Genomic DNA, 27,289 nt, shown 5'->3' with positions numbered 1-27,289 from the left:
CTGTTAGTCTATAAGGTGCCACAGGACTCTTTGCCGCTATTAATAGTAAGTGACAGCTTCACTTGAGCGCACACCCCTAATGTAAGGACTTTTATCAGTCTTGATTCCCATTTAGCAGAGAGAATCTGGCAGCGCTGGTTAACGTTACAAGTCACTGAGAACACGGTGGTACCCCCAGACGTGAGACTCATGCTCCGAGGTGGGTTTACATAACTACTTTGTAGCCAACTTGGGGGGCCTCCTCTTCTATTTTTTGCTCATCCAAAGCTTCCAGAGAAATCAATGGACATTTTGCGTGACTCAGGCTCAGGACTGTGAGTTGGCGCATTACCACCTATGTATAGACTCACCTGGCCTTATTGAGAACCTACAAGAGAAAAGGCTGGTTTGAGGGCCTACATACCACAGGACTGAATTTAGGGGCTGTTGCTGCTTTAACTTTATTTGCCTACCGGTATACCTGTGTACGTTGTGGATCTCTCCTCGACCATAATATTATTTTAATGGAACTTGGTGAATTTATAACATAAGGGAAACCAAAGTGGTTAAAAGCTGCACCAATAACTGAATGGTCTACTGCTTTCTGATTGGCCGACAACAGCGCAACAATTTCTCTTCCCGCCTACTTTTTTCCCCTGGGCATCTTCTAGGAACTGGTGATTTATAAACGCCTAACTAGTTCACTGGAAAGCAGAAAAGAGTAGCCATGCTAGGGCTTTACTTGGAGGCTGTTTCTATGCCTGAGGGTAAACACATGAATAGATCAAAACGTTAAAATATCTGTATCCCACTTATGAATTTAAATTAAGAATTATGTTGGAGAGACAGTGGAAGCAGCGGAGAATAAATAACTGTCCATGCAATTTGTCGTCTAACTGAGAAGACGAAAGCCCTTATTAGCACCTGCTACACTCAGACATTAAACTGCAAGTTATTTTCATAGCTTTGCATGAGCAGCATTTTTAAAAGCTACTTTTCTCAGGAATGTACCAGAAGGGAACAGAACTAGAGTCCTGAATCTCAGGCTTAATAACAAATAATATGGATAGGAAACAATAGCATTTGCACTGTAAAGGGGGAATGGATAGTGGATAACCGTCTTTTATACAACTTACACTGCAGATCAAATAGACTTCAGACGGAGGGATATAATCCAGATTTCCCAATTCCCAGTTCAGTGCTTTAACCACACCACCACAGTCCCTCCATACACACATAAATCATTTGTACTAGATGCATCACAAACCTATATCTCCCTGGGGTGTTAATTGCAAAAGCGCCTGGATGAGTCATGAGCAAAAGTCTCACGGACTTTCAGTAAGACTTATGCTCTAACTCACGTAGGCGCCTTCGACATTCTCCCCGTGCCGTGTTACTTGCTGTTCTGTAGAGTATCATCATCAGCCGTGAAAGCAGACTGGGCCCCATCGCCCTACGCGGACGCGTATGGACAGTTTTACTCAGAGGAGTAGTCCCACTGATCTCAATGGGAGTAAAATCAAGTGTTTGTCGAATGGGGTCCCGTCAGCAATGATAGCAGTCTGGGGCGGACACTTTTTTGTGTGGGTCATAATGAAAGATTATAAATGAACTACACCCATAGTGAAAACCCTGAGCACGGCCAGCAAACTTGGCTTTCAATGAAAATCAATCAAGCCATTTAAAATACATTTGCTTATAAAAAGGTATTTCCCCCTTCCGACTGTGGCTTTTAATTAGGTAAGAGGGCAGACCGACATATTTAAGGGAAGATATGCCGCATACATCTTGGACAAGTAGTTGGTAAAAGTTTAAAATACACGATATACAAAAACATTGTTGAAGACCTATCCATTGCTCACGTGTTTGCTTTTGCTTTGAACCATGTTTTGAATCTCATTTAAAGTTTGCGTTCAAAATTAATGGTTTTCAAGAAACAGCAGTTCTGCCTGACAGACAGGAGCGACTCATGTCCGGTTTACTGTAAAACTCTGTAATTCCATGATATGTAGGCTCTGAAACAATATTGTGTAGAATTAAGAGGAATCGACTGTAAATATTCAAATGTCATATTTCTAAATAGCTGTAATTAAAAAATGGTATTTGGCAGCATTCAGCTTTTACGCTATTTAGTTTCCAAGGGTAACTTTTTATTCCTGTGCTTGAGCTCTATAGCAGTGTGATTAATTGTGTGTGTGTACTTATACATGTGCTGAGTAAAATAAATCATTGTATTAGATGAATTACCGTGTATTATCATTATTACCGAGTGTATCATTTTAGTATAAAGCAGAAAAGAGTAATAAAATAAATAGTACTGAAAATAAAAGTAAGCCTTCATGCAATACAGTGTCCTTTCAATCCTTGTTTGTTTGCTTGCTTGGAAACCAGATGGTTATTTGTTTGAATTCCCCCCAACAGTCCTTTTCCTTCTTCAGATCCAACATGGTGGGATTGTTCATTTTCAGTTTATTTTATTTAACACCTGCACTGTGTGGTGCTGTGATGTCCCTTCATAACCCTGGTAGTCTAGCAACACAGAACAAACCCAGCGGTGCGTTACTTTATCAGTTCTGCTTGCCGTGCTAAATTAAAACGATGATGAAAAAGCCCATAGCTCCAGACACTGAAGGGACCCGTAGGGGAACGGTCCATTAAACCCAGATCAGGGGCTATTTATAGAACTAAGCGGCTACCCGTTAATAGCACCATTGGGTTCCAATGCAACTTCTTAATAGACCGAGGGCTAAAAAAATTGCAACCTACAATTTCCTGAATCCAAACTTCCATGTAACAAAGCATCTAGCGAATGAGCTTTGGTTAGGGAAAAGGGAGTTTAAATAGTTCTTTGCATTGATAAAACGCTCTCACCGCCCATTTCACACACACTAAAATGGTTCTCTTACTAAAAGGTAATTGAGAATGGGGAGAAAATAATTCCTATTCATAACGGGGGAAATGCTGCATAAAAGGAATGATCGTTTGGCATCAGATAATAAAGATCAGACTCTTTGTCTTCAAAAGGGAAGGCGCTATGAAGAAATCTGGAGAGGCGAAGACAGCTTGTTATCTGTAAATGAATCTCTTGCTGTAACGTTGCAATCTGATTGTATATTTGTTTCCTTTCCTTCATTTAATCGGTCTGCACGCTGACTGGCTGCCAGCACTATCTCCCAAACACAGCGCTCTGACGAATTGCTGTTTAATAAGGCTCTCGTTAATCTCTCCCCCCACCCCCACCCCAGGAGATTCTATTTTCCGGCCTGATAAGGTTGAAAATTTTCAGACAGTGAGATGTGGCAAAAACCTTGCTCGTTTCTCCCAGCCGCCCTTCTGGCCGCTCCCTCAGTCTCATTAAGCTTCCACAAGTTCTGCGCCAGCCCCTGCCCCTTTCGCCTCCCCTTAGCCCTCTCCCCAGCTCAGAGGAGCTGTGTCATCAGACAGGAGACCATGGTGAGCTACAATGCTCCTCAAAGCTCTTCTCATAAAGAAGCAGCATAGAGACAACGCTTCGTTTTTAGCAGATCAAATAGTGCTGGAATGGGTAACCACCCGCCACAGCCCCACACAGACTCGGTCACTTTCTCCCAAGCTCAGTGCTTGAAAAAATACTTTTAAATGTGGCTCAGAAAACCTCCGGGATGAAAAGCTGCGCAAAGCGGCGCTCTGAGCCACAGACCTGCTCCCGGGGACGTCGATGGGAGCGCTCCGATTGACTTCAACTGGAGCAGGTTCGAGCACAAGGGGGTCGGGTGAAATAACCAGGGATTTCATTGTGTCTAGACCGAGTTAGGGCGGTGCTGCGCCTCCAAGCCCTGCGCTGCCCTTGCTCTCTTCTGACAGCAGAGGGCGGAAGAGTCCGCAAAGAGCGGCGCTCCCGCAGCCTCCCACGAATTACTAAAAGCAAATTGGATTGCTAACTGAGTTTAGGGGGTTAATTGGGGCTCACTGGGAGGAGGCACATCTCTTCTCATTTTGTTCCCTTTGCTGAGTTATCTTAATACAAAGAGATGGCTTACTAAAGCTTCCCTCTCTCAGCCTTGCTTCATACCAGGAGAGAGCGCTCTGTTTGGCAACAAGAAACTCCCAGGCATGGAGGGGGTCAAAGACAGAAGAAGGGTCACAAATGCACATTGCGAACTATGGACAGCTTCTTTGCACTTACCACATATTTTGAGACCAATTTTTCTGGTACATCCATGAGCCACATCACACCAGGTGTCGTAGGCTAAAACAAAAGACAGATTCACATAATACAGAAGCCAGGCACTAGGGGCTAAGATCCAGACACTTCCATTTGGGGGGCATCTGCTGTTAAATTGTAATAAAATACCCCCAAACCAATACAATATACACTCCGCCTCTTGCCTATCTCCTCCTCCCTTTCCACCCTCATCCTCACTGCCCTATGAGGAGGTATACAGATAATTTCAGAGATCACCATTTTAAAAGGGCTCCAAGCGCCTAGTCTGTGTTGGACCAGCGTCTGGAGTCACCTGGGGCAGAGACGACTCTGTCTTCAAATCAGCAGCACCATCGAGATGTCACACTAGCCCATCAAGAAAGAAAGAAAAGGCATCTGGGACCTTAACAGCTAATAATTTATTGGCAGGCCTCCAACAAAATGGCAGCTTAAAATAAACTGGCATGAAATGGGGTCCTGGAAGAGTTCAGGAATTAATTGGGTGAAAAATAGTATTTGACTACATGATCGGACTTGCATGAATAAGCTTCAGCCGGACTGACAGTGGGCAGCACATTAGTGCGTCTCACGTCTTCTCCTTACTTCTGCTCCCCACTTTCCAGCCGCCCCTTCATTCAACCCCACCTCCGGGCTGTGCTTTCAGACAGTGCACTGCCGGCAGGGTTCACCGCTGAACTGGGGATGGGCGTGTGGGTGTGGGCGGAGAGGGAGGAGGACAGAAGAAGCAATCGTTGACATAATCACAAGTCTCTTTGCGGGGCGTTTGTCGTGTGTGTGTGTGTGTGTGTGTGGTTTGAATTGCCGACATTCAGCTACCAGGAGGTTACTGTCCCCCTACAGTGCCAGGCAGCTACACCGCGTAAGTAGCGGGCATATTTCCACGGTACCATAAGCAGTCCCTCTCCAGTTGCCTCGATCTGTTTCCTCGCAGGGCACGCTCCTGTGGTCACCTGAGCTAACGTGAAGCAAGGGGCTTGGGGTGAAAAGATCAGGCAAGCTAGCGCCTCGGAAAACAACGCCGGGGGGGACGGGACGGAGGAAAAACAAAACCGGGCAACGAGTGAAAGAAGGGCGAGAGGGGGATAGAGAAGAACGGCGGAGGGAAAGAACGGGCCCAGTCTTTCCCCTAACAAACCTCCCCGCGCAGAGCGCCGGCTGGGCGGCGAAGCCGCGGCAGGGCGTGGGCCCCGATGGGCTCCGGGTTACTTGGCGCCGGTCCGTAACCGGACTGAGCAGTCGAGGCATAACACGTGCCCCACAGCCAGGGCGAGTCCTGTGCAGTGAGGGACCCCACCCCGCCGCCTGCCCTGGCTCACGCGCCCCGCGAAGGCTGTGGGGCCGGGCTCGGAGCTGGGCCCCTGGGATCCCTCGCTACTCGCCGCGGAAGCCGGGGGAGCCCGGGGCATTGCGCCCGCTGTGTCCCGCCGCTCACAAGCCGCTGGCTGACAAGGCAAGCGCCGGGCCTCTGGTGATGGAGCCAGGCCACCGCCGGAGGTAGGGCCCGGCCGGCTGGGGCAGGCGGGGCCACCCCCTTGGGCACGGCGAGCTGACCCTCACCCAGCCCAGCGCCCTGGAGAGAGGTCCCGAGCGTGAGCCCGCCCAGCTGCCCCTCAGCGCCCGACCACAGGCGGGACCGGCTTTGCCGCCTCTGGTCTCCCGCCGCAAGTGCCCGCGCGGCTGCCTGCCTGCAGGGGGCGGCAGGGCGCGACGGGCTGGAGAGGGGGAGCGAGAGCCTAGGCCCGGGGCTGGCTGGAGAATAGACAGGGGAGGTCACCCCAGGGAAAGGGCAGGAGCGGGAGCTTCAGAAGGGCAAGGGGGCTTGGGGAACCCGGGGCGGCTGGAGGGGCCCGGGGAGAGAGGCCGAGAATAGCCGGGGCTGCGGGGCAGGCAGGAGCGAGCGGGAGAGGAGGGGCTGGGCAGAGGCAGCGGCGGGGAACAGACTGGGCAGGACCAGAGCCGAGGCTCAGGACCGCAAGGCAGGAGGTGGCGGGCGAGGGGACCTCAGCTTGGCCAGGAGGGAAGAGGTGCGGGGGCTGGAGGGGTCAGAGGCGGACCCAGGAGGGCAGGAGAGGAGAGAGTGACAGCCTGGAAAAAAAGCTCTGACACTTCAAGCAGCCGAAGGCATTTAAGAGCTGGAATAAGATGGAGCCTGACAGCAAGACCATGGCCAAAGGGAGCCAGGGGCAGAAGCACTTACTCCGGGAACATGGCAGCCCTCCCCAGTCAACGCCCAGGCGGCCAAGAAAACAGCTGGGCGGGAAACAGCTCGTGTGGATGAGGGAGCTCTGCACTCCTGGGCTATTTCTAGCCCACGGATTTGGTTAGATAGAGAATTTCGTTAAGTGCCCCTCTGGGTGATTTTTTTTTTTTAAGTTTAAACCCTATCAGATTGTCCCCTAACCATTTTTTGCTAATCCATCGTAGATAGAGAGAAAATGGGATTTTGTATTGCTGGCATACATAGTTATTTCTTCCTTAAACTGAATTTCTGATTAATCCGATTTTAGTCCTGACATCTCAGCAAAAGACAACGCCCTCCCCCCGAAACCCCCCCCCCCCAACAACTCAAGCCTCACACAAATGAACTGTTTTCCAGTGGGGTTTTTGCATGGTGGGTGTCCCCCGCCCATTCTTTCGAGTTGCAGAATAATCACAATAATGACACTAATGTTCATGCCTCATAGCCCAGGCAGCCCTTTCAGGGTAAAAGCTATTCCCCGCGTTACTGTGCCTGTCAAGCTTTTATTTCTTACTATTCCCCCCTCTTTGTCTCCGGTGATTATGTCATCGAGCTCCCCCCCGATGGTAGTTGATTGTCTGAATTGTCTAGGCAGAGCGAAAAAACGATTCTCCCTCCACCTGCACCAGATCTGCTTCCCACTCACACCTCAATAACTCAAGGCAAATTCGGAGCAATTAGGGATACAGAGCTCTGAAAAGCTACAATTAGCATCGAAATTTCAGTTGATTATAGGCCTCAATGTAAGCAAAAAGGAAGCTGTAGCATTAGCAATATAAAATGCAAGTCTGGAACACACTTCACACCCAGGGTCTAGTTTCACCCTCTAACCAAGTCAGTTCCCTCCACCCCTTAAAAAAAAATCTTGATTTTCTAGCCATCTGGGGAGTTAGTTTATTTTCTAAATCTCCCAAAATGTGCCTGTAAAACCAAACACTACTGGAGCTGAGGCTTTTCGGCATCCTTAGAAAATTAGTGAAAAATCTAAGGAGCAGCCTCTGATTTTAAACCACCAGAAAGATGGGATCTTTCTACAGAGCAATTTCCACACCTAGTTTAAGGGCATGGAACAAGGATTTCCAGCTTTGTCGTTTTGTGGCGAATTTGGTCTCACCGAAGTGCCATGCTAAAATGATAAAGCATCCAAAAGGTTTAAAACGAGGAGAAAGACTAAAACCTACTTGTGGGTCGTAAATTAGTGGGGTTGGAGTCCTGATTGGCGTTGGAGGAGGATGGAGCAGAGGATGCCATCACTTCAGAAAGTCAAAGTCGTTTGGTTCCGTATTTTCCTCCAATATTTCTCTGGTGGTTGGACAGTAAAGAATTTACTGGAAGGAAAGAAAAGGCGGCTTTAGAGATCTGGTCTCCTGAAAGGATGAAACGCGAGTCCTGTCTAGATTAACTAGTCAGGGTATGTTTCTGCAGCCAACAATAAGCAATTAAACTCCTCGCGAAGTGACAGTGTCTGGGAAAGCCTGCACAAAGGGTTGCATCTCGAGTAGAAGAGTCCTTATCACGACGTTTCTTAGCCAGGCAAAAATATTCACAAACAAAGCGATGAAAAGGAAAGCTCAGGGAAGGCGCGCCGCGGACACTTATTTAGTTTAAGGCAGCTAACATGGAAACATGGCAATTAGAAAATTCTTCGATAGGCTGAAGAGCCAAATCGCTTCTTTGCTGGATGTTGAAGCGCTATATCCTGTGCGGAATGATGGATTTAGCAGACCATGAAATCTATCGCAATTATATCAATGGCCACTGAAGAGGGCAATTATGGCTCATGTCAAATTGACACCAACTTATAAAACAGGATTTTAAATTATCAGTCAAAATGACCTACAATCTCAACAGAATTCTTGCTGCGATTCTGTGTTTTATCGTCTAGTCCCTGAAATATTAATCAGATTAAATACAAAAATATTCAGGAAGGATTGATATATAAATCCTCAGATCTGTCGCCGGTAACAAAGGCACATTTTCTTTTTTGCCTTTGTACGCGTATGTGTGTTATATGCATGTATTCATGTGTGTGCATAGATGCACGTTCAACGTGCACACGACTGAACCACGCCATTCACATTTAAACTTTGGCATATGCTATCAGGGGGTACGTAGCTGAAAAAGGTGATCATAGTAAGATCCACCTCTTGTGGACTAACCCTTGTTCCCAGCCAGCTGTTAAGTTCTTTACAGGCGGACATTGCATTCCAATAACCAGTTTTGGTTCGCTGATCGAGAACCTCCGGTCAATGCCTCGCTTATCTGATGGTCCCCACCCATGGCTGGGTCTGATTTATTTTATCCAGAAAAATCAAGAAAGAAAATCAAGGTCCAGTAAATTAAGAAGCCCCCTCCTCCGAAGCCAATAATACTCGTTATTCATTTTCACTGCGCGGATTAAAACCAGCGTGTAAATACAACGGGTCAGTGATTTCAATGGTAAATGGGTAAATTATTTAAAAAAACCCACAACCAACCAAGATGTAAATAGACATCCTAAAGCAGAGGGACTCACTGGACAATGCCTGGAAGTGAAGTAACAGGTTAGCCCAACAGTCTACCGCGCCGGTTGTCTCAAAATACATATTATTTCTCCCTGGACAGGGCAGCCACACAAAAATGGTTTTGGGAAAAGCCCCCCGTTCCGAAAGAGCCTCCTGAAGGCTTGAATAATACAATCTAGTGAGGAGAGTTTAAAGGAGACTTACCGTGGAGGAGAGCGAACCCACCCTTACTCCAAGTGTCCAAAAAGCCAGGGGATTCTAACCTTGGGAGGGAGTCGCCGCTTATAAACTCCGCGAGAAACGACGTCGGAATACCAATCGCGCCTCGGAATTTAATTCGCGATGACCTTTTTCCACAAGTACTTGGATTTGCTTTTTTTAAAGCGTGAATCGCCGGGTGATCTGCTCCGACGCAGGCATGAGTCACACCGCTTCCACCACCTCCTCTTCTTCAATATGGAAGGCAAGCAGGCAGGCTGGGGGGAGATCGACCAGGTCAGTTTGCTGGGTCGGAAATCACGCGCCCAAGTGTTGCCTTCCCAGGCTAACGTGACTTATTTGCAGGTGATTTGGTCGCCTCGGGGTTTTATAGCTCGCTTGTGAATCCAGATCACGAAGATGCACCCAGAAAGGCTGAACCTATGAGTAATACAGTACGTACTCAACACGCTCTGTTTTCAGAGAAGGGCAGGGGGGCTAGTAGGAAAGACACTTCCGCTCGGCGATGTGCATCTTTTAAAATACCTATTGAGTTCTTTCTGAGCCCGAGAGGGTTATCTCCAACACACCAAAAACGTTCATTATATAAACACGAAGCAGTCGTGACTGCCAACAAACAGCCGATTTTTAAAAAAATCATCTCTTTAAAAGAAAGCTATTTGATCTCAACTTTAGCTGCCTTTCAGTCTCTTTTGTTCTAACTCATATCACACTGTAGTACCATATAAAACATGCTATCTCAGGAATAATTTCAGGCAGTGTCTTTGTTAAACGGGGCTTAGCAAAAATACCCCCCTCTCTTCACTATGATCAGAAAATTATACCCCATTCATTTTTTCTTCTTTAGGACCCCCCAAGCTATGAGTAATTATTTTTGTGAGTCTCCACCAGAGGGCGTCAAAGATCCAGACGGATGAATCTTTTGGTCTTTACCATGGCTACAAGGAACACCTGTTTTTTTATGACTTAGTTTAAATGTTTTAATTAGATCCAGGACTTACCACCAACCTCCTCTTGCTAAAAATAGATACATTCAGAAAACCTTTTTGTTTTTAGCCTCTAAAACTCAGAAGAGCATTACATTTTAAAGGAGATGTTTTGCTAGCAATTTCCAATGAGGACTGTAGTGTTAGGTTTCAAATTATTGAAGTAACTAGACATAGGAATCAATACGAATGTCTCTAAAGAAGACAGGTACATGATTTGCAGGAATGACTGAAAAAGAAACGTCTTATGGAGGTCAAAGAAGTGTTCGTCAGTCAGAAATATTAGCAGCATAACAGGTTCAGACGTGTCCTTTCTGAAGGACTTGGTGGTTGGAAGAATGAAAAAAACACCTTAAAATCTCCAATTTGGAGAGCGAAACTACCGAATGACAGTACTAAATGCCCAGAACTATCGCTCCGCCGTGAAGACGCGCTGTCTAGGAAATGGACACACAACTAAAATACTCTGAATCAAAAAAAGCATCTTTTAAATATACTTTGAAAGGATCTAATAGCTCCAGCTATTCTCGGGAAAACTATTAAAAGGATGTTTCAGCTAATGAGACAGAACGTTTGCTCATTACAGAGAATGAGACAGAATAATGTAATTATCGTTAATTGTCTATATAATTGTAAATAAATATATTTGCTTTTAGGAAATTAATACAAAATATGGCAATGGGTGCATTTACTCTTCTAGATCTTGAAACTTTTCAAGCTGTGTCTTCGGGTAAAAGAGAATATCTACAGGTCTAGGCTCAAGAAAAACTCGAACTCGTTAGTGGGAAGAAGTCAAACTATTAGAACCCAAAGTGCTGTCAGTGGCAAGCTGAAGACAGAGTTGTTTCAGCGTCTGAAACAACAAATCATTAAATGGCACGAACGTCAGTCAGGCTGAGTTCTGAAAAGTACTGTTTAGAATTGCAAGGCAAACGGACCAAACTTTGCATGTTTTAGTCGACGTTTAGCAGGCACCATGTTTCCAACCGAAAAGGTAATGCGAGAATAATGGCAACCCAGTAGACAGCAGAACATTCCTGCATAGGCTATAGAGTAAGAAAATTGCATTCACCCCTACACGCTCATTTAGCTGTCAAAACCCCAGCGCTGGTTTCAGCACCTCGGACAGCAATCATGTAACAATAAGGGAGTTCGATGCCGGTGCCTTCTGTGAATTAGCTCTTTGAAGGGCAGGCGACGATTCTACCTCACGCCTCTCCCTTAGAGGGTTTTGTACGTACATGCAAACTGCCAGCAAGGTTTTTTGCTTCAGCTTTATGATCCACTCAAATAATTCAACTAACTATTGGGAGCGAAGCCGGAAGGCAGGGATCTGTCAGGGCCATAATTATTTCAGGCTGTTGCTAGAGTAAGAGTGGGAGGAAAGGGGAAAGCTGAGTGATGGGAGAGGGAAGGGGACCAGTGGCACACGCTGAGCGCTCTCTCACAGAGGTGCCTTAGAAAAGCACGCAGAGCCTTGAAGTCAATGCAAAACCAGCAAAAACATGGTTTTCTCTCTCCCTTAGCCCCCCTTCGAACCCGAATCCCCCAGACCCGGGCACATTTACCTGGCCAGAGCTCCAGTGGAAACAGATAAAAGGTTTTGTGTTTGAAGTCAGTTCTTTGTCAAGGCGGATACGGATACGGAACTTCGGTCTGAATTTAAGGTGCTCTTATGCCTTAAAGATCATTTTACATCCTTCTCCTAAAGGGTGGTTCAATAACACACCGCATTTGCTTAGATCCTTTTAATCCTGCAGTTTCATGCAAAACATAACACCCTGCCCGTATTACATTCATCGAAGGCAACCCCCTTCAGCAACAAGGGGAGTATTCATGTGGTAGCAGCTTCCGTGCCACAGCGAGTAGTCCGAACCTTCTCACCGGGCAGAGGCTTTGTCAAAACCAGATTAGGGAACAGCGGTTTATCTAGGGGGCAAATACAAATTTGTGGTCCCCAGTGTAGATTAGTCAGGAATGTTATTTTATAATTTAAAACAAACGTAAAATAAATCCGAGTTGAATCAAAGTGATTTCAAAAAGGGGTTTACAAGGGTGCAGCAGTCTATTTATTTTGACTCAGTAGGGCAGAGGGGGAAAACCCCGGGACAAACACAACAGTAGCGAAGATAGCCTTTGTTACAAGGGGAAAAATGTTTTAAGAAAAATTCCTGCAGATGGCGCTATTTCTCAATTTCAGCTTTTGAACAAAAGTAACCTTAATGGAGATGGGCCTGTAGTGAACGCAATAATGTATAGCTTACACTTACAGCGTTTATTTCACTCTGTGTCGTGTCATCTGAATTAATGTGCAGTTCAAGGGGGCCGAGCCATCAACTCCTGTGGCTTCAAGGGCAGGCGAGGGCGATCTACACCGTGTAGAATCCATCCTTACATTAAGGGGCCTAGAGTCTCATTTTACACCCATTGGAGAGTATAAGCAAGACACCCGGGAGGAGGTGGGAACAGTATTAGGCCCTTTTCCCAGCATAAGTCCCTGCATTTGCTTTCAAAATTCAGAAACATGGTAAATATTTAGACTTTTAAAACACAAAAGGTTCCTAAGCAGTTGTAAAGATTATTTCCTATGGTTAGACAGGGTCCAAGCTGAGAGACACTGGTTTCAGAGGGAGCTGCAGGTACTCAGTACCTCTCAAGATTAGGCCTCACTCTGTGGTACAACTTGAACTATTTGTACAGTTACTTTACCTTAAAAATGTGTGTAAATTGTGCTTTCACTGCCTTGTTTGAGTGCTCCTTACACAGACCATGCACACAATTGTTTTCTGTTGTGTGCTTTGCAAGCCAGAAACCTGAAAGAGTGTCTCCATTCTTTAAATTTACAGACCTTTATTGAATGAGTTAAATATGTCAAATGAAAACTGTTAACCTGTTGTATAAATTCAAAGATAGTAGGATATAGTATGCTGTAGTGCTACATTCTTGGTGCCTTTATTATCATGGTGCAGGTTAGAAATCTCCTATACAAGTATTGTTTAACACCTAGTATTGGTTCCATTTAAACTCATCCAAATAAGTTCTCAGTGAGCAGGGAGCAGTTAATATGAACCTTGAGAATTCTGGGAGGCTACCGGAACCAAAAATAAATATCTGTATGGCTATCCCTATATGGCTATTCAATAATTAAGGTGCATATATAAATTAACATAGATCTGAATAAAAACAAATGGAAAGGGTCATTAAGATACAATATACCAAACACTGGAAGCTAGCTCTGCCTGTTTAGAGTTTCAGGAAGTGCATTACCAAATATGGTACTTTCTCCAATACTCTGTTCACTATCTTCATTTGTTTTTTCTACACTTGTTGCCTCAGTCCTCATATGTTTAGACAACGCTCCCTGGGGCAGGTACAATCCTCACACATACCCCAGTCCGAGTTGGGGCCTCTAGTGTCACAATAAAAATTATATTCTACTCAAAACTCATGCTTCTTGATTACATCACACTTGTAACCACTGTAACTAGTTATGCTGAGCTCTGTTGCAAAATATTTTGTTGTGTATAGTTATCTACTTATACTTAAGAAAAGGTTGCTTTCACTGTTGATGCTATTTTTAAATCCTTGCATGAGACACCATCTGCTTTATGTTTATGATTGATCAGTCACAGATATATGCTAAGTGTTCCACACTTAAAATCAGGCCTATCACTTATTTCAAAAATAGCTAAATAAAGGCTGCCAGCTAGCACATCCTGCACCCCTGCAATGAACGACATCCAGAAAGGTCTAATCAGAAATCACATTATTTTACATACACTGTGGTCTCCCTATAATGCAAGATATTCCCTTCTTTATTCACGCTTGTTTGTGCTGCTGTCTATTCTAAACACTTCTAATCTCAAGAAGAAAAAAAACGTATGTAGTTTTCTTTAATGAAAGGACCAAAAGGTGGTCCTACTTTGAAAAATAACTTTGTAAAAATGGTACTTTACTCAGCAGATCTGCTCCTTGGGAGTAGTTAGAGAGTCGCAGCTGCTTACTTTTGTGATTCATAATTTTTTACTCCCTCCTTCCCAATTAATCCTGCAGTGTTAATATAGCTAGAGCTGGATTCCATTCGTTCCTGTGTGTTGTCAATAGAATTGTTTACTTCCCACTCAGCTATACCTGCACAACCCAATTAAAGGGCATAAATGAGGCCCACAGAACCTTCAGTAGTGGTGGTAATATACAAAAAAGTAAAGAACCCAGGTTGAATCTCAAATCCCAGGTAGAATTTGGAGGGCTGGAAATTAGAATATATATTCTTTTGGGGGTGGTAATGAAAGAGCATTTGATAAGAAATAATTGAGATACAGCAAACAGGGAACCTCTTGCCATGTAAAGAGTCACTTTTCAGAGTATAACCAGACCTGGGAGACCTGAGCTATTTTCAGGATTATAACATTGGGCATATGAAGGCTTCCTACAGGGGTTTCTTAAATCAGACTCAACTTATCCATTTGCAAGATTATTATAACAAAAACTGTGCCCTTGATTAGATATTTTTCTCCTACCTAAAAGTGGTATTTCTCCTATGGAGAAGGTCAATCTCCTGCTTGACAATTTTTACATAGGTTACACTTGAACAGGCATCAGTGAAATTGTAGGCCTCTAGATCACCAAGTCTGGTAGTCTTGAGCCTTCTATTAGCTTCCTATTTGCAGTACTGTAGCAATCCAATCAAATTTACTTCCAAAATGGAAGGTGAAATGCCCTTGACTGAAATAAAAGCAGCGTAGGAAGAGATAAATCCACTCAAAAATAACTGAACAATTTTACTATCAGAGTGCAAATTACAACATAGAAATGACTGGAGAAATACATTTTGTAAATAGGCCCATTTCCCCTGCATCGTCCTATCTGAATGAGGCCTTTAGATTCTGGAAACAATATTTTTTTCTTAGTTTAATTAGGATTTATATGAATAAAATCTGACAACTCTTTTGCTAAGAGGTGAGCCTTTATTCAATTTAGCAAAATTGTTAGTTTCCCAATTCTTTACCAGTAAAAAGCCCAGTGAGAATTAAATGAACGAGTGGAAGGATGAGTGAACAACACTGATCATGTGAAGACCACGTCTGTACTCGCACAAAGGAGGGAAGCTAGGCCACATCTGTGAGTCAACTCCTGCTGATCCCATGATTTTTAATATTATTGGATTAATCTGTTATAGTCCAGTGATGTAGGTCATTACAGAATTGCCAATAAGAGATGGGGTTTTCCAGTCTGACCAAATGTCAAGCTCACTCACTCTCAGCTCAGATTGGACCATGTTATCAGGGTGATCCCCTGATTTGCTCAGATCTCTGGGGAGGTGCCAAGGGATGGAGTGAACTAGAGTTGCAACTGTAAAGATCCAGGTGATCTTCCTAGGCCACCACAATACCAGAAAGGGCTGCCCCTACCATCCCATTCCCCTAGGAAGGAGGGGACCAAGCCTATGCCATCTGACTAGCCAGGTGCTTCAAAGGGAGCCTGCCAGAGAGCATAAGGTACCAACTAGAGATGATATCACTTAGTCCCCTGAACTGCAGTTCAGACTGGTGCTTTGAAGACCAAGTAAACTAAAGAGAGAACCTTTTCCTCTAAGTAACCTTTCTTCCTCTTTTTTAAGCTACCTGGCGGGGATGCCTGCCACCTGTTTTAAAGATTTTTTCCTTAATACTTTTTAAGGTGTGAATGGGGGGGGCGGGGGGACTGGGGAAGAGAGAGAGAGAGAGAGAGATTATGTCAAAGAAATAGCACATGCTTATCTAAATTTGAAGTAAATCCTATCTTAAATTACCCTGTTACCCTGTGTTGTGAAATAATATTTGCAGAAACTACTCTGTCCTGAAAGGGGAAACTAAAGGTTGCTAATTTACTCTGTATTACAGTGGCTAGATTAATCAGGAAAAAAAAGTCAACTGTAGAAGTCACTCAGTGAATGGCAATTTTGCAGGAGTTTACATACTCCTTCACAGGGCTGTGTAGTAACAAGAGGGTTTTCAGGACCTCAGACAAATGATTTATCAACGTTTAATTAGAGTCCCTTTAATCAGAGAAAACCTATTTGGTGTGTTTTTATGCTCTCAAAAAGCAACCATAAACTACTATAAAGCTAACTAATTTATTATAAATTTCTAAAATATGAGAATTCAATTCAGGTTACAATGCAAGTTACAGTAAGGTTTTTAACAACAGTGCACGTTAAAATTGGTGAACCACCAAGAATAAAATTTGAGACCAAAATTGATTAAATCATTGCATAAGTACAATAACCCCCAGATTTCGGTGCCTAAATCCCATTTTTAGGCACCACTGCAATCCACTAAACGCCCACTTTGCTGCCACCTAAACCTGTAAGTGCCTAAACTCAGCACCTAAGTTTTTTCAGTAAAAGTTTCCGCTTCTGGGTATGCACACTGCTGTTTCACTCTGTGCCCCTATCTCCCACTTATTCCCAAAAGTGATCCATGAACTGCCTTACTGGCTTTTAGGCAAGAAAATGTCAGCTTCAGCCTGTTCTAACGGAGACAACATGAATTTCAGCTTCTTAGCACATTGTTCCATATTTCAAGTTTTCTTTAGCGTCTGCATCTGACACAGCATTGTGCAGCAAAATGTTAAACTCAGCTGGGGCATTAGAGTACCCAAAGGCACCTATTTCAGATGTACTCTTAGTGACTGAATGAAAAGACCAATTTATATTGATCACCAGGATCTACGTTTAAGATTCAAAACCACATTTCCCATGTCCAGAGCAAATTTTTGCCTCAGTGACCTGTCATTTTCTGAACTATGTATTCCATTGGGCACCATGATAATGGTACCTGTTGGTTGAACTGTCTATAGTGTACCAGAAGCCACCAATTTCTGTTGGGTTTTTGAACAGGTAAAGGAGATCTATTAAAGGCAGAGTTACACCTCTGTATGCTATTTGTTTTAAGAGTGTAATTAATGTATTTTGTATAGATTGGTAAGCAGTAAGCAGTATTCTAAATTGCCTTTTAAAAAAGGGAGGCACTCCTGCTTCAGTGGGGACCTTACCCTTTGTAGGTTTGTTTCTCCACAGTCACAAAAGTTCTTTGCAAATATTTCACGGTGTTCTATCTGTAGCTGCTTCAATTCTTCGCTTTGCTGACTATTCTCTAAAGCATCTGCCTGGTGTACTTTTTCCTCTACTTCTTGTTCAAAGTCAAAGGATGCCTGGGTTTTTTACATCGCACTGGGCTTTCAAGAGAAGTTGTTTTTTCCTCAGAGGTTTTTACTGAAAGCACCAAGCCATTCCTACCGATGTCATTGCTTGTAACTCCGTGCATAGTATTTTCCAAAATGGATCCAGAGTAATAGGAGCATGAGGCTACGTTTGCATTGTCTCTCTCAGGTTTCTAACCTGTAATATTCCTTCTGGTAATACCCAAATTGTAGGAATTTGGAGCTCAAATAAGTAGAAACCCTTATCAACTAGATAGCTAATTTCACTTCACGCAGAGCGGTTTATCTCTGTAGGGGTGCAATTGGTAACCAGGAGGTAATAGCGTTCTGACTGAATTTTAAGGAGGGAATTGTGACAGTTTAGGAATCTGCTTGTGCACATTACGAGTTGTGAAAGGTTATGAACTCTGTTTCTTTTCCAAGCTACAAACTCCATTTTGAAGGTGTAGACTTTTGCTTTCTCTATGGTCTGTTTGCAGCCCAACATGAAAGAAGTCCCAGCACATATTGCTACAGGGCTGACAATAGAAGGTTGTTACTTTAAGTATCCAAGCACCGGAAGTCTATTCACTCTAGCCAGGAGATTAGCTTCTATCCAAGGGAACTGGTTTTGTCAGAGGACAGGTCGCCTTGACAATGAAGTCACTTGGCCTGGGTTGGAGCTTGTGTGGGGAAGCTGGTGAGGGTGTCACCTCACAGAGGGAGCCAACAAGTTTTAAAAGGACAGAAGATGTTCTGCTCAGGACAGGAGCCATTTTCTGCAGTCCATGAAGGGGAAGCAATAATGTCCCATGAGATAAAGAGCACCCTGCCTGTCTGGACATGGACGGTCCCTAAGGATATAAGATGGAAAGTGAGGAAATAGAGGTAGGGACATGTATGTAGTGTTTATTGGTTTGTATGAGCTGTTGTCTCCTGTGCTTGTATAATTAAAGTATAAAAGGAGCATAAAATGTGTTAGACTCTTGTGCAAAGTGTCCTTGTATGTCAACTGCTGTGTGCCCCGAGAGTTAAACTGTAACCACAAATGTCCTACTTTCAGGGGGGAATTCTGGAAGAGTGGATGTTTAAGTAGAAGGAAGCCTGAGGAGTCACTTCTGTGCCCAGAGGGGTTAGGCAGTTGGACAGCAGGTTCCCACTCTCAGAAGGGGTGTTAGATAGAAGGTCTGCACCCTGAGAGTATGCCTAGGCACCACAAGATTGAGGCAGTGGCTGGACTTTATTCTGCCTCCAGATTAAAACACCCAGGGGATTAAGGGACACAGAGGCTTGGATTCCCCTCACAGCAGTCCAGTGGGTGGCTGACAGGGGTCACCCAGCTGGATCTGTGACAGGGATACACAAAAGGTCTCAACTGTGTGGACAGCAACTACTGTGAAGAGATTAAAGAGAGCACATTCACCCCCTGGTCTCTCTCCCTTCTATATTGCAAAGTCTAGGGGCATTCCATCACACCAGCTGGGATAAACCACTCAGCTTCAGAGGTTACTTATCAAACCTGGGGAATCCTTTGACCTGATCTTTGATGCTCTGGCTCTTAGGGTGCATTTGCTCATCCCTCAAAATCAGAATCACAACATTTTATTTATTAAATCTACCTGGACAAGAAAGTCTGCTTTGAGATAAATCGCAAGTTTTAGTCCTGTAACCACTGAGGCCCCATGTAGTATTGCAGGGTTGCCCACTTGAATGTTTAAAGAACAAACTTCTTGGCTTTTCACACACTTTTTCCATAGTGGGGCCACCTTAAGGATTTCAGTCTTTTGGACTACTGCTATGGGCATCGGTTCTCTCTTCATTGCTTGACTAGGAAATCTTTAACTAGGGTTTTTTCAAAGGTGAGATTTAGCAAAGCTTCATTTACCAACCCCCCTTTCCCTTTATATGGGGGCATGGGGCAGACGTATGGTCTCTGGTTGTTTGGATCTTTAGGGATGTTAGTGAGGCAGTCAGCAATCCCGTGCTTATCATGCTGTGAAGCAAGGATTTCATGTGCCTCTTTGCCAGTTTTTTTAAATAAACTCCACATTTAATTCTTTGTCCAGATTTTGCATTGATAGTTGTTTTTCCTACTCTTGTAGCAGTTCAAGTTCTCCAAGGATTAACATTTGTGTTTCTTCCTAAGGTCCAACCTGCACTTTCAGCACTGTGGACTGTTGTGCACAACCATATCTACATAATATTTTCCCATGTGGGTAATTTATATGCCAGAGGCTTTTTAACTTGTGCCCACAGGTTGTAGGAATTGTAATCTATTAGAAATTTTAAGCAGGCTAACAGGTCATTACTCACTAACAGACTCTTAGTTTAACACAGATGACAAACTGGGTGTGTTGCTTTCATGTGCACAAAGCTTTGAAATTAAGCAAAACCCCACAGCATGGTATATTGGGTATAGCTAGTGAAGTTAGCCCTACTTTTCTCAATGTTCCCTCTGTCATGAGGGTTACTTCTGCTCCCAAATCAAGGAGCTCTGTGCATATCACAGCATCTTGCACTTTAGTCCAAAAGTACAATCTTCTGGCAGCATCTTCTGGGATAAATTCTCAGAGACAAACTTCCCTGAACTCCCTATTAGCAGTAGAGGGGAAAGAAAAAAAAATGGATTCACCTGACAAGTCCTCCTGCCAGCAGTGTGACTTCTCATTTTTGAACTATTAGGAGTTTGTTTTCCTCAGTCATGGAATTTACCCTGTATTATCAGGTCCCAGTCAGCTATCTTGGGAAGGTGGTTCCTGTGTGGCCACCTTAGATCTGGGGGTTTCTTGTCTTCCTACCATACACCTTATGGCTAGAGGATACAAACAGTGACATAAGCTCTAGTTTGTCATCCATCACCTGGACCGTCTGCTTAATAGGGGCACCATGCCCTTTAACGGTTTCTTTTGGCCTTTCCAAGTCCTATCACCTGTATTCTGACCTTTCTTTGACCATGTCAGTTGGGAAGGCTCCCTAAAGGCTGAGACTTTACCTTCTCGTCCCTGCTTGTTGGGGAATGATTTCTTGTTGGAGGTTGGCACTTTACCTTCTAACAATAGCTCGGTTTTTCCAATCTCTAGGACATAAACTCTGCCTGGCACATCAAAGGTCTTTTTTCTGCCTCCTTGGACAGTGCCTCTTGTCACCTATACCTTCTGGGTCAGAGTGACTGTTTCTCTCATGGGGTTTTGCCTGGATCCATAATCAACTTCATTTTTTCTTTGATGTAGGCTGGTAACTTTCCCAGATACATCATCTTCAAATGAGGGTGCTGGTCTGGATCCACCAGCATTTAAGCAAATTAGCTTTATTTTATCATAAAAGGTGCATCATCCTTACAAAACAATCTTATACATTAAAGCAGTGGGACTTACCTCACTGTAGTGATTGATTAGCTCAAGACATGACTTTTCAAAGTTCTGGCTGATGTCTGGAGATAAAGTAGATAACCAGACCTGGGATTTATGGTTAAAGTCCTCCTTAAAAACCTCATCTTATTGTTTTCTGAAACTCCTTCAAAAGAATCTAGGGAAGTTTACACCACAGTAATATGCTTGTGAATTTGAGCTCCCTTCTTATGGGGGAATTGAACTTATCAATATGTTTAGCTTCCTTAAAATTTCTTTACCTGAGACTTGAGGTGCAATGTACCAATCCAAGGGAAGGGCTACATTCACCTCATGAGCATCTGGGTTGTCTTGGGCTCCAGAAGCTGCCACAGCTGTTCTTAACCTCCACTTAAGAGAATCCCTGTCTGCTAACAACTCATGGTTCTCCTCCTCCACGTTTCTACATTCTGCAATTTTTTTATTCAACCTATTGTTTGTCCCTGTGAAAGCCTGAGTTGCTTTATCTATTTCTATCCTTAGGTTGTCTAAGTCTTGCTTTCTTTGACCAGTTCTTCATCAACTTTCTGTTCAATAGGGTGGAATCATAGGAAATATGAGGAGGCATCTTCCTGCAATATAGAGCCTGCCACTGTGCCTTTGATGATCCAGCTGAGGGTCTCTTGCAACTGATCAAAATCTTGTCTTTCCCATTTTGATAGAGTGAGAGAGAGTTTGACATCTCTGGCCAAACAGTCTATAAGGAAGGGACTTGGCTTCATGTTTCAGATGAGTTGGCTGACTCATGTTTATGGGCCAGAATTAATTCACTCCCTATCACATTGTGGTGTTGAATATGGATGGGGACACTAGGTGGAAGGACAGCTGAAAGATGCTTAACACTCACCATTTGATTCTTCTGGGTGTGGTGGCTAGCTGTCTTTTCCCATGGCTACTTTGGGTAACAGTTCTTCCTCTGAGTTGAGGGAGACAAAGTTCAGCATCTCTAACAGCTTTCTTGCAGGTGAAGGCAAATCACAACGTGTGAAGCTTTTTATCTCACAGCTTTATCAAAACTCCTAGGAAATCCTCTATTCTGACTTTCTCAGGTTTGTTTGACCAGTGTGCCAGACCCCACCCTCTCGCCTCTTTCAAACAGGAAACTTCACTTCCTCACAGTGTCAATTAAGGAGTACAGGTGATTGGAAAGGAACTTCCTCTCTCCTCTTACTGAGCAACTTTCAGCTTAACTCTTTACAAACCTATCTTATGTATAGGTACACTGTTCAAAAACACCTATCACACCTTCAAAGGATTTCTTTTCAAATGACTGATGCAGGCTCCTGACTGACTCACCAAATCCATAGTAAGAATAGGATTGTTAGGGCTTAAATCAAATGATTAATGTTTAATTAAAGGCCCTTTAATTACATTTTTACCTCATCAACCCAAGATGATTTTTAGTGATGTGTGGTAAAATTTGCTTTGCACCTACATTCATTTATACTATGTGCCTATATGCATGTGTTATTATCGGTCACCTCCAACCCCTCTCTAACAGCCTGGGACAAGTTTTTCCTGGCAGGTAGTCCTACCCAGCTATTCCGTTAAAGAAAGAAAAAGAAGAAAATTACTTAGGAAAAGAAAAAAGACCTGTTGTTTGACTTGTTGGGTTCGTGGAGTTCTAGAGTCAGTCAGGAACTGCAGTTTGGCAAATCAGGCAATCACACTCACTGGTATGGTCTTTCAGTCAACTGACTGTGTTTTTGTCTCCACTTTCCTTGGGACCAGCCCAAGGTAAATAGAAGCATTAGACAGCCAATTGTGTTAGGGCTAGGACATGGGCAGCCTGGCCTAGGAGTTACAGCAGGAATGGGTGGAGGATCCAGGAGCCAATTACCAGGAACCAGGCTGGATCAGAACTACAGGAGATCAGAGACTAGCAACAAGCCAGATGATCAGAACCATGAGAGAGGTGTGAAGCGGCAGGCTGAGTCAGTTAACAGGAGGTCAGGATCACACAAGAGTACCAGAGAGCAGGAACCAGGAGGCAGTTCCCAAGAGTAAGGCTTAGGCAGGATACCAGAAGGCCAGGAACAGAAAAACACCAGGGAAGAAGTTCATGGAAGGGTAAAGCGCAGCTGTTCAGACAACTTCCTGCCACCTCTTCTGGCTTCAATATGGTCTGCAGCCCAATCAGAACACAGGGGCAGAGCTTAGGTCCCATTTGGACTTTATGGGCTGCAGTCCAGCTGCTGTCTGTGAGCTAATAAATGGAGGATTGGAGTGCGATGACCTCCATGGACCTGGGTTCAAGGCCTGTGGTGCCTGACAGGTTGTCACTGTGGTGACCTCAGGAGGAGCATACTTCTTCCTCATTTACCTGGTTTTTAAGGTTGAGATAAAAGTTGGTAACATCTCATAGGGCAGTCCCCCAGAGACCCTCTGAGCAAATCCAGGGACTACAGGTCTCTTACCCCGGCTGCATTGTCCAATCCTGGTCAAGTGTGGTCAGTCTGACCCTTGGTCTATACTTCAGGCCCTCCTTCCCAGGGGACTGTTTCTTTGTCATGTCCACACATTCACATGTTTTTCTCATGCAAGCAACAGCAGATGAATAACAGGAGTGGATGTTGTTGATCAAAATTGTTTTAACTCCCCTTATTTGGGGGAACAATTAGGGCTCATAAATGGCTTCTTAACCACTGGGGGGCTGGCAAGTTTCCTGGTCCTAACTTATGATCCATTGTCATTTAAAATAGAAAAATTGTCATTGTTTCTTATTCATTAACACATCTGAGGCTTACACTTTTTCAAGACCTGTGAGACCCCATATGAGAGAGCACCGTAAGAAATTACAGAACTGTTATTGCAGTTGGGAAACTGGAGACCTGGGTGCAAGAGTATTTCTCTCTAGCAAAGCCCAAAGCCAAGCTGCTTCAAGAATACTTGCTGAATCCCATTAACACAAATCTATTAAAATATGTGCTTAGTGTGGAAGACAATGCCACAGCTTTATAATGCAGATTTAGGGCATCATTACTTCTCTCAGACCAAGAGACAGAGGTGATTCTAGCTGAATGCCCAAGGCTCCCAGTGAACAAGTCTGACCCTAAGCATTACAGGCATAATTGAGACACATTCAGCTCTATTTGTGCAACTCACTCTTGGGCCCTTCGAAATAGCTGAACAAACCCTCACTCACCCAAAACTATTGCATTCTGTTTATGTGAAGTTTTATGATGCATCTAACATGCTTTCATAGCTTAGATGGCAGTGTATTAGACTAAGAAGCACCCAAGAAAGAAAACAATCTCTTGATTGTGATCAAAACTGGGACATTCCACAAAGGTGGAAATGGTAGAAAGGACCACTTTATTCTCATTGAACACTTGTAAAGGAGATTAAATCCAGCCCAGTCATCTCCAACACTTGGTATGCTGACACCATAAGAAAGAATGTCTTCATATTTTAGAGAATGCCCCCTCCCCCCCTGCAAAATTAGATTCAATCTCCATGTAACATGAGGGGCTTGGAGGGCCAGATGGCCTAGTGGTTGGTGTATTTGGCTTCCTGCCCCTGCTTCTGTACTTCACTCTTTAAGGCAGGGGGATAGGGGAACCCAGGGCCCTCCCAATCCACTGGTTCCCAGCCCACGGCCCTGTGTAAGTCACCCCTGAGTAAGGGCCCTCCCAGTAAAGAGTCTATGTTCACTGCCCTTGGCTACTGCCTACTGTTACCCCTTTAGTTTGGGCCATGGCCCTGATAGTCCAAGTTCCTGTGTTGGCTTATCTCTTAGTAGGCACCCCTGGTGGATCCTGGGTTGCATCCTGCTGCAGTCTGAGGTTCCTCCAGGTGGGACAGCCATAAGTCAGGTGGGATCAGAACCCCACAAGTTCTCCATGCTTCAGTCACCGAGGATCCTCTCAAGCCGAGTGCTCCTAGGCCTCCTTCGCCATACTCTTTAGCCCAGAAGACACCCAGGGATTCCCCTACACCCCCCCATGGGGGTGTTTACCCACCCTGAATTTCCTCAACACCATCCCCAGTTTTGTGAACTAGTGACAGGCAGTGTTGCCAATTTAGTGATTGTTTGGAAATTTGAAATTTTGAAATTTGTTTGAAATTGAAACATTAATACACACTTTAAAAGCATATAAAGTGTATGATAAAATACATGTATCTGAAAAAGTATAATAGATTTGAAAAGTATGAACATAGACTAGCTTCCTTATATAGAAATTGTTTTTATGATCATGTCAGTGCATTCATTTCAGTGATGCTGGCCAACCTAATAATTTCAAATTATGATTTGTAAGCAAAGTCTAAATGAGCTCTCCCTGACAGCTAGTGATGAGCTGGGGGCTGGGGGAAAAGGCTTCAGGATCTGATTGTATTTACATTCACACCTATTCTACCTAGGTATCCAGCAAACAGAGCTGTGTTGCCCAAGTGATAGATTTTGGCTGGGGTTGGGTTACAAATCACTTGAATGTGTGTGTGGGGGGGTGCGGGTAAAGAAATGCTGTTATTCTTATTGCTTGAGTAAAGGACAGTAGAACTGTACTTAGCCTCTGCTGATTGAGGGCATCAAGAGAGAGGGTGGGGACAGGTGTTTTGCTTGATGGTCTGCCTGAGTCACAAGTATTATTTGACCTGCCCCTCTCCACTGTTTAAAGACAGAGCTGATTAGGCTCCATAGATGGTCTTTTGTTCTGTTAAGTGATCACTACAGCTGAAATCACTGAGATTCAGGTCTAAGTGCTTAGAACTGCTGTGGGATAGTGTTTCTGTGGAAGAGACAGCCCAATCTGCACTAGCAGCGAGGTTCCCTCACTGGGAGCTCAGCTGAAATCACTGAGAGCTGGGTGGAGCCCCAGGAGACCAACTCGCAGAGGTCACAGTGGCAGGTGGCTGTAGAAGGTGACGGTGCAGGGCCATTGGCAACAGAGCGATGGAGTGAACGGTGGCACAATGAACAACAGTGGCCAGAGTGAACAGTGAGCAGTTGGAGGAACGAGCAAGGTGCCTTCTTGTCCCCCACCTGGGAGGTGAACTCATGTGAAAGCAACTCTGAACTCTGAATCTCCACTGACCAAAGACAACACCGGTGAGTGTTAATGAGGCTATTAAGAATGCTGGAGACACAACACAGTTCATGCGAACAAACATGGCTGTGGCATCATACTTTCTATTTAGGCAAGAGATACCACACACTACAAACTGGAGGCCAATGTTACATGCATTGTCACTTGTTGAACACTGGTTCTGAACAAGACCAGCAAATGCTCATCACCTTTCTGCAAGAAACTCAACTGACTGGCTAGACGCATGTGGTGCAACAGTGAAAGACTCAACAGTTGAAAAAGTGAAGAACTCTCTCACCACATTCAAAAAACTTTCATACTTGGCTGATGAATGCACCAATGCAAATGGTCATCAAGTATTAAGTAATTGTGTACGTTATCTTGATGTCAGCGGTAGGCCAGTAGATGCATTTCTAGATGTTCAAGTTATAGAAGACAGATTGGCTGCATCTGTGACAACCCACATCTTAGGAGAGTTAAATGCTTGTCAGATGGCTGCTTGTGCATTTGATGGAGTTGCAAACTTCTCTGGAAGACATGGTGGAGCACAAGCTTTGCTCAGAGAAAGAAGTATAACCTTCGTCTCTCCTATACGCACCGCAGAGGCCATCTACTCCAACTAGCGCTAGTACAACCTGCAGACTCTTCAAAAGACATTAAAAAAGCTACACATTTAAGGTCTTCATTATATTCTTTTTTCAGCAAGAGTCCAAAAAGACTGAATATCTTGGAAAATATAGAAGATACACTGGGACTGAAGTTCAAATTAGTCCAACCTGGGAAACCTCTGGCTTTCTCATGAGCGATCCTTGGCTGTTGTCTTAAAATTACTCCAGCCATTATTTCTGGCTTTGGAAAGTATCTACCAAGATGGGATGGATCTAAGTAGTGAGGCTGGTGGATTACTTTTGCTACTACGTTCAGAGAAGACTATTGCCATTCTCTCTCTTGTAAGTCTACTGTTGAAACCACTTGGGTCATTAAACAAGGCCATCCAGGCATCTGCTACAACAGTAGTAGATCTTTGTCCAGCAAAGCTTGTCCAGAAGCTACATTTGGATCAATCAGAGAGCTATCCATTGAAAAAGTACTGGAAGAAGCAAAGACTTCAGTCTAGAAGTTGACTAATGAAGGCATTTATACTGAATCCTTAAGTGAAGAGGACAAGAAGGGGTTGTTAAGACAACTGAAAAAGTACACAGACTTGATTCTTAAAAATCTATAACAACAACTTCTAGATTCTACTCAACCTCTACGTAGCTTTTACAGATCCCTGTCTTATAAAACACCGACAGTTGAGTGGAGTGAGGCACTACCAGCAATGGGGCTGCCATGTGCTCAGGACAGAATAGAGAATTTGAACACAGAGTGGAATATCATATGACAAATTAATGAAGATTTGACTTCAACTTCTTTTTTATCATCACTAGTGGCTCAACCCGATCTTTATGCTATGTTTCCTGAGCTGAAAGAAGTCGGAATTCATCTCTTGCTACTCCCAGTCACAACAGCTACAGCTGAGTGTTCTTTCAAAACACAAAATTCTACTCAATGATGAAAAAG

At 44.1% G+C, this 27,289-nt stretch overlaps 1 protein-coding gene across 3 annotated transcripts in view; it reads right to left on the bottom strand.

The window, feature by feature from the left end:
- The window catches only part of GAD1 (glutamate decarboxylase 1), a 46,604-nt gene extending 36,750 nt beyond the window's left edge, over nucleotides 1–9,854 (bottom strand). The window contains exons 1-3 of one of the 3 annotated variants that reach the window (XM_074967537.1): nucleotides 9,131–9,854; nucleotides 7,604–7,750; nucleotides 4,145–4,207 (exon numbers count right to left, since the gene is read on the bottom strand). In XM_074967537.1, the coding sequence (XP_074823638.1) occupies nucleotides 4,145–4,207; nucleotides 7,604–7,673 (133 nt within the window). In that variant the 5' untranslated portion in view covers nucleotides 7,674–7,750; nucleotides 9,131–9,854. The remainder of the gene's footprint in view (nucleotides 1–4,144; nucleotides 4,208–7,603; nucleotides 7,751–9,130) is intronic. The other 2 variants (XM_074967536.1, XM_074967535.1) reach the window with 2 other exon arrangements.
- Between the last annotated feature and the right edge of the window lie 17,435 nt (nucleotides 9,855–27,289).

The sequence above is a fragment of the Natator depressus genome, chromosome 11, assembly GCF_965152275.1.
Source record: "Natator depressus isolate rNatDep1 chromosome 11, rNatDep2.hap1, whole genome shotgun sequence".
Lineage (NCBI taxonomy): Eukaryota > Metazoa > Chordata > Testudines > Cheloniidae > Natator > Natator depressus.
The sequence above is the reverse complement of the archived record's forward strand: the minus strand, read 5'-3'. Positions and strand labels throughout refer to the sequence as shown.